At 31.2% G+C, this 8,524-nt stretch overlaps 1 protein-coding gene across 1 annotated transcript; it reads left to right on the top strand.

The window, feature by feature from the left end:
- The first annotated feature begins 3,234 nt into the window (after positions 1–3,234).
- On the top strand, positions 3,235–6,483 carry LOC106778199 (probable transmembrane ascorbate ferrireductase 2). The gene is made up of 4 exons (XM_014666169.2): positions 3,235–3,484; positions 3,737–3,785; positions 5,612–5,811; positions 6,082–6,483. Exons 1-4 carry the CDS (start codon positions 3,338–3,340, stop codon positions 6,382–6,384), a joined length of 699 nt encoding a protein of 232 aa, XP_014521655.1. The 5' UTR covers positions 3,235–3,337; the 3' UTR covers positions 6,385–6,483.
- The last annotated feature ends 2,041 nt before the right edge of the window (positions 6,484–8,524 follow it).

Below are 8,524 nucleotides of genomic sequence, written 5' to 3'. Positions count from 1 at the left end.
TGTCAAGAAGATTTTTTGATGAGTCTCTATTCAAGTTGGGAATGTGTGATATCCATGCACCAACTTGAGTGGGGGTGTTAAGATATGTCAAATATTCTATTAAAGGATATTAGGCAATCAAACATTATGTTAGTTATATTTTAGATATTATTATAATTTGTGCAGATTTGTGCACATGTTTTTCCTTTAATAGATGAAGNATTATAGGATCCTTGTATGTATATATATGGTACTCTATTATTTGAAATAATACATCAGAATTATTTTTAATCCTTTTAATAAAATCGAGACCATAGGATTGGTCCTTACACCGAGCTTTTCAATCTAGACTGATCGGTTTCTTCGTTTGAATAAGTTAAGTTTTCAACAAATTTCTTTGGTCTTTTCTTATATTTGTTTCATGCAGGTCCTACTCAACTTGCATGTGTCTTTTGAGTCTTCAATCTGAGTCTTTAAATTGGAAGAGTATGGTTGTGAATGCTGGTTAATTATTACTTGTTTTTATCACTTGAGATTATGTATTAAGGTTATAATTGGTCGGAATATGCTATTACATCTTGATATAACCAATAGGTAGAGTTTTGGGTTAATTTCTAGTCTATTTTGGGGGTTTTGACATGTGAAAATCTAAAAGATTTGGTTTGGGAAGAAACTAAGTGTTTGGTGTCTATTTTTGAATGATTTATGACTTGTTTAGACACTTAGATCACTAAAATATGGTTTATAGCATGTAGAATTTGAGTGGTTGGTTTGATCTGGTGCACCTTTTTTCTGACCAACACTACTAGCATTTTAAGTCTCCCAATTTAAGTCTGTTTTCAAAATAAAAAACTTAATAAATATTCGCCTCACGTCGCGTCTCTGCTACTTACATTGCCGCTCGCATTGTCGTTGTAGCCACTGCCTCTTGCCTTGCCGTTGCAGCCACTGTCGCCTTCTCTCGAGTTGCCGCCAATGCCTCTTGTGTTGTGTTGTCGTCGTTGTACAAGTGGAAAAAATTGGTCTTGGTTTGTAAGGATTAAGAATTAGGATCTCTGTTTTGTTTTTAGGGTTTTAGATTTTAATCTTGATGTTATAGTGATTTGTAGGATTAAGAATTTTTAGGGTTTTTTGGGAGTGATTACTAATGACTCCAATTTCTTTTCCTCTGTTTCTGATTTGTATTATGTTATGTAAAGAATGTGATATAATTTATGGATTCTTGGTGTATTTCTTTGGTTGTAAAGAAGAGTTGAATTAGGGAATGATTACTTGTACTATATTACAATTTCATCTTTATTGTGTATGGTGTATGAGAACTTATACAAGAAAGATGAAATTTATGAGGGTTGATTGAGGTGTCAATGGAATATATGATTGAATTTGCAATTTTGGGTGGAAATTTTAAGTGTGTTGCATAACGACAGACTTAAATTTTAAGTTTGCCGGTCAATAACAGACTTAAAATTTATGTCTGTCGAATCTAAGTCTGTCGTAAAACAAAGTTAAAAAGCCCAAAATAACAGACTTAAAAATCCTATTTTGTACTTGTGAAAATAAGCAAATTGGTACTCAATTTTAGTCACAAACATGATTTTGCACTATTTCTAGTGTCAAGGATACCAATTTGGTCATTTTGATTTGTCTGAGGGGCATTTAAATAAGGACAACATGTTGTTGTCATCTAGTATAATGTTAAGCGACCTTGTGTGGCGTTGAGTGCTGCCAAAATAATGAGCTACTAGAATGCTGGTGTTGAGCGCTGCAAAACTAGAGAGCTCTCTAGTTTTTAGGCGCTAAGCGATGGAATTGGGCGTTGAGCGTCACTTTTCCACAATAGGTCTGGACCTCTTTTTGCCTTAATTCACTAGGTGGGAGGTCCTTTGGCTGGGCAAGCAATATAGGTCGTTGAGCAGTCTGTTTCTAGCATTTTATGTTGTTTTCTTGGCTTTAATTTCTTGTTTGGTTTTAAGTTGATTATTACAATAATATGTACAGTTTGTAATAAATTATGAATCCCCAGTGAATTTTAATGGTGTAATTGTTTGTTTGAGTAGATTGATTATTCTGATATGACATATTTTTTATGCTTATAAATATGTTCATGACATATGACAATTGATGTTATGTATATAGTTTTTGAAAATTATGAATGTCCTTTGAATTGTAATGGAGAATGTGTATTCAATTTAAGTATGTGGTAAAAAAAATTTTATGGGAAAAATCCTAATGTTGTGCTTACTGTTCTATTGTTGTAGGAGTTTCGAAATGGGAAAATGTTTCTAACATTTTAATAACCACCCAATCTCAAATCGAGAGAAATAATTATGTCGTGAAAAGTATTAGAAATAGATTGAACTCAAACTAGAGTAGAAAATGCGAGTTTGGTTTTTTTTTCTATAAAGTATAATATCTTATAATCATATAAGATCTTAAGTATATTTTGTTATTATAAGTTATATCTGTTTTATAATTTTTTTTGAATGTATTGCTGTAATATTAAAATTGTGACGAATCCTACAATGTTATGAAAAATTGGAATATTGCGTTCTTGATAAACACTAAAACATTTCATGTATTAGAATTTGAAACTTAAAACTTTAATACACTAATATTTAAAAAAACATCGGTAGTTTATTAAGATAGTATTAAATTATTTATTTTATTACACTTTTTAAGGGATTGAGAATGGAAATCATAATTCTTAGAAGAAAAAGTAAAACATATTTCAACTATTTTCTTATAGTATTAGTCATGGCTCATGCAAATATTTAATTGAATCTTAAATTTTCAAAATTTGTCATAAAGTAGAGAAAATAAGTTATTCATTAATATGCCAAAAATATTTATCATAAAATCGAATCATCTTTGTTAATTTTTACAATAATTATTTAAAATTACATTAATAATATTTTTTAATTAATCACCAAGTTAAAATTATTTTATAATTATTAAACTCCGCAAAGTATCGGCTTGTACTATTTTAACACGCTATAAACTAAATTCAAAACTTTCTATTTTGTAATTGCCCCTAAACATATTTTACAAAATTAAATTATATTTATTGACTTTTTTTATAATAATTACATCTTAGCAATTTGCTATATAAATGAATTATTATATAAAATTATCTTTTCATTATCACTAAAAAGATAAATTGTTCAGAAAATTCTTACTAATTAAAACCTAAATGAAATTCATAATTTTGACTTAGAATGTCAAAGTTGTTTGTTTCTGGTGTAGGAAGAAACTGATATCACTGTACAAAGCTACACCATTTTCATTTTGTATATATCCTTTTGCATTTCTTTCATTTCCCTCTTGTGTCTCTTCCCTTTTCTCTCTACAAAGATTCCCAATGGCGACTCTCCCCGTGGTAAGTTTTCCGATCTTCACGGTGGTCAGGGTGGTCGGCGTCGCCGTCACCGTTCTTCTCCTCACATGGGCCGTCCATTTTCGGGGTGGCCTCGCTCTCGTCTCTGACAACAAAGATCTCATCTTTAACGTAACTATCCCTCTTCACGGCCTTCTCTTTTCATTTTCGGGTGATGGGTATGCGGGATTTGCTAAATCTTTTCGTTTTTCTGTTATGGGGAATTTGATTTTGAACGAGAAACTGAAAAGGGTGGAATGGTTTTCAGTGTTTGATCATGAATATTGTGTTGTCTTGTTGACTTTCTTTTATCACTTTGTTTTAGGTCCATGTTTGTTTGAATTTTTTTAGCTTTGTTGTCTTGGCTTGGTTTTTCCAATGTAGGTTCATCCTGTGTTGATGGTGATTGGGCTTGTTCTAATCAATGGTGAAGGTAAATGTTTTTTATATTTTTTAATTTTCTTAAGTATCTCACTGGTACATCATTTTATGCATATTGGTATCTCTGAAACTTTTTGTGGTCACTGATAATATTTCAGTTGCATTGGAGAGTTGTTATTAGATCTTTGTATTAAAATCAAATTAGGGTGTCCCTGTATTTGTGCAAGGCAACCATTGATAACAGAAACTCATTTGTCCGTTTACATATGATGCTATTCATGATTGCTGATTCACTTATTCACGATGAAGTTGAGCATGGCTCGAATATGGAAACAGTCCTTTTGCATACACTTCCTCTGTTCCAAATGATTGCAGTTTAAGGTTTTCTCACCCATGTTAAGGAGAATAATAAATATACCCCTCTTTGAAACAATTTTACTGAAATATTCTCGGTTTTTTTCAAAATAAATGCGTTGTTTTGAATAAGAGAGGGAAATTGATTTGGGGACAAATTAGGAAGAAAAAAAAGTAATACTTGGTATATGAAAACATTAGTATTTACATAGCTAAAACTAGAGTCATAGTATGGAGAATTCAAGGATAAAGTTGTGCACAACACTCTGTCGTGAACTGTTGCAAAGTGAGGAGTCTTTTGGCACCATGGTACACTAGTTAGGGTCTTGATTCACAATGTTTCTCTATGGTTAGGGTATTTTAGGAGGTGAAGCATTCTATGCTCTTTATTCTTGTTTTTATTCTGTGAAGCCTGAGTACTTGATACAACATGAGTACCATATGACATTGATACAAGGATGCAAAAACTATAAAAGTGTAAGATATAATATTCCTTAGATATGTTAAGTGTGAATATAAATTTTGAAAAATACTTACATGATGGATACACAATATTTGTAAGTGTTGACCATTTCTCATCAATATATAATTCTATCATTTCTGTCCGCTGTTGACGATCTTGATTTACAAAAGCAATACTTGTGATCATATCCAAGTTCTAGGGTTAGATTTTATTTCTCCAATGCTCCTCTATCAAAGTCACAAAAGCATCTAGGGGTCTTGGTTCTATATAATTGCCTACTGTTTGCTATATGTTTAAGGATACAGAGGGAAAAATACAACTATATGTGATTGAAGTCTTATTCACGTATTTGATCCAAACATATTAGTCAGTAAAATTGAAAGAAGCCAAAAAGGAGGATATTCATTGGATATCTATAAGTATTGGTATTGGATAGGAGGATACTGATACTTTGCCATATTTTGAATTATATGAATTGTTATCAATTAGATGTAAGTTTCCATTTTGTAGGATATTGTTTGCGATCCTCTAAAGAAAACAAGCACAATAAATAAGTTCAAATAATATTTGATGTTTGTTTTATCTCCATGTATGATTTCTGTCCTAATCTGAATGTAGGTTAAATCATTGTTGTCCTAGGAACATGGTGTTTTCCACTTAGTTTACACAGTTTATCTGATGATTAGTTATCCCCTATCATTTGACATGCTTGTGGTGCTACTGAGTGCTATAAAACATTTTTTCCATCATATGTCTTGATTACATTTGGTATCTAAATCCTTTGAACTAGTAGAGCCTTCTCTGACCCAAAATGAAACAGCAAAGGCCAAATTAGAATTAAAATCTTGGTGGTTTATTCTGGTAGATTGTAAAGGATAGGAAACATGAGCTGGTTAGTAAGTACCTTCAACATGCATGTATTAACCTTTTATGAAAATGAAACTTCCCAAGGAACTTGTTGTCTTAAATTCAATACAATGTTTCTTCTTACCACCCCTTGATTGTTTATAAATACTTTCATGTTAGAACATCCCTCTTTTATTCACTATGGCAATTTGCAGGGATGCTTGCATACAAGACTCTATCTGGAACTAAAAGCTTCAAAAAATCAGTTCATCTCACATTACAATTTGCTGCTCTCATTTTGAGCTTGATCGGTATCTGGGCTGCTTGGAAGTTTCACATTGACAAGGGCATTGACAACTTCTACAGCCTCCATTCATGGTTAGGCCTTGCATGCTTTTTCCTGTTCTTCATCCAGGTATGACACTTCATCTTATAAGCTGTTCTAAACCTTGTTAGGTAAACACCTCCATTAGTACTTATATTTAAGAAAAAAATAAGAAAGAACAATTAAATAAACTTCTTCCATAAACTAAAATTAGCTTATGTGCATAGTTAAAGTTAGTTTCTTTGGAAAAGCCTTTTTTTTCCCATCTTTTGTGAGTGTTTATAGAGAAACTTTTAACCTGTTTCGAACTTGGATTCTATCATTTCGTTGAATCTAATTATTTGGTAAAATATTCATTAGTGGGCTGCGGGGTTTGCAACATTTTGGTACCCTGGAGGGTCAAGAAATAGAAGAGCAACTTTACTGCCATGGCATGTTTTCTTTGGTATGTATATCTATGCCTTGGCCATAGCCACAACTGCTACTGGTATTTTGGAAAAAGCTACATTCCTTCAGGTGAACAAAATCATATCACGCTATTCCAATGAAGCACTTCTGATCAATTCTTTAGGCATTTTGATAGTCATTTTAGGTGGCTTTGTGATTCTTGGACTTATTACTCCAGTTTATGGTAAAGCTGATGTCATACGGGGAAATGAGTAACCATATTGTAATATATGTAATCCAAAATTGAGGAACATGGACATGGATATTATCAAACTCATTGAACGTGTATACAGGTTTATTTCTCACTTTTATTTATTTACTGTGTATTGTTCTTCTATTAAAATGAGCATTCATACTTCGTGCATACTAAAATAATCATGTTGAGTAAAGTAGAACCTTTTTGTAGTATTGATGGTAAACTATCTTTCTGAATGTTTTATATAACCCCTTCATATTCGAGGTTTAACTTGAGAGTACTGATTAAATTAAAATAATTTAAATAATTTTTTACAACCGTTTACGTGGTAATTTGTGATTAGTTGTGATTAGTTCGTTTCAAATATACGGTAACATATTTTATTGTAAAAAAAAGTTATTAAGATATGATAATCCTTGTGATTAAAATAGATGTAGACAAGAAAAATGGATGATTTGTACTATACAAATAAGAGCAATTATTTCAAAATTTTTCTTTTAATTTAAAATTTGAACCTTTTCTCTCCTTCCAACAAAGGGGAATATTGAAGGGGGAAGATTTAGCAGCCACATATTGTTTGGTCAATCAAAGATATTGCAGCCCGATACTAATTAAAAGCTAATAATTGGTCATTTGTTATATGTTAGGACAAGTTTTAAATAAGCGTCTACAAGAGAAATAAAATGTTTTTCATAAACTAAAATTAATTTACGAGTTTTAAACAAGTATTTACAGAAAAAAAAATTATAAACTAAATTTGGTTTGTACATAAGTGTAATTTGTAAAACTTAATATTTTTTCAGTTATAAAAGAATTATTTATTTCTAGAAGTTTTAGGAAAAAAGCTTATAAAAAAAAAAAAAAACATCTTTTACAATAATGGTTTGACGTTGTAAAATAATAGTGGTTTCTGAGACAGTATGAAAGTGGTATGATTTGCAATGTAGATTAGAAGGGCATGTGATTTACGTTGACATTCTTTAAACTTAACAAATATTTTTAATAATTTTTAATATTTTATTGATTTGTTTTATTTTTAAATAAATATTTAAAATAGATCAATCACAAATCATCTTTTATTATTAAAAAATATTTTCTTTAAAGAATCATTTTTCATATTTTTTACTAAATTAATTTAAAATTAATAGGCGCGGATAAATGCAAACATATATTTTTAAATTAATAAATGTGTCCAATATATATTTTTTTAGATTTTATTAAGAAAAACTAACATCTTCAGAGTTTGCATCTCATGCACTTATTTTAAATTGCATCATGTTGATGTAAATATTAAGAAGCAATTATTTTTTAAAAGATTAATGTTTTGGTTTCTCTTCAAAATAAAATATATATTTTGATGTTTTTTTAACATGGAACTTGTCACATCTGATAATTTTAAATGTTAGAGTTTGATTTCGTTGTATATTATTCTCACATTGTCTTACAAAGATTATGAAAGTATGGTTCTTGAGAGACTCTTTGTACATTTCCCTAACACTATTTTAATTGATGACGGGTGGTGGATCGACATTTTGAATGCTAATGCTGTGTTCACTTGTGAGGAAATTATTGTAGACGAAGATTTGCGAGAGATGATTTACGATTAAAACGTGTTCACATGAAAGGATTTGCGAAGAAAGGTTTGCAATGATTTGCAAGATATGAAAATATTTTGTATCTCGCTGATCTGCGAAGATTTGGGCTGATTCACTGTGAAATATCATTTTTACCCTCAATCTTTACGAAATTTTCTATGACCCTGCGAACCCATGCCTCCTCCACTCCTTCTTAGTCATCTTCCTCTACTGATCTGCATCTTCTAATGAACTCCCTCTCAATCTCCCAGTTTCTTCATTGCACCCCATATTTTTTCGAATTTCTGACAATTAATTAGATCTACAAAAGGCTATTCCCTAACCTTGGCAAAAACCACCAATTTCAAATTCAATGGCTTCAATTCAGCATCCTGCAAGTTCAGGATCGTTGGAGGAGGAGATCTAGCCATAGACGAGAGGAAGAGGAAGCGGATGAAGTCAAACCGCAGATTTCGACCTTTTCTTCAATCCTTGACAGATCCCCCACCCTATGATGCCATCGCCGGCCATTTTCCTCCATGGAATTGGAATTGAAGGACTGTTTGTTTCCTAATTGAATTAGGTT

The sequence above is a fragment of the Vigna radiata genome, chromosome 1, assembly GCF_000741045.1.
Source record: "Vigna radiata var. radiata cultivar VC1973A chromosome 1, Vradiata_ver6, whole genome shotgun sequence".
NCBI classification, from domain to species: Eukaryota; Viridiplantae; Streptophyta; class Magnoliopsida; order Fabales; family Fabaceae; genus Vigna; species Vigna radiata.
Note: the sequence above shows the minus strand (reverse complement) of the source record. Positions and strands in the feature narration are given on the sequence as shown.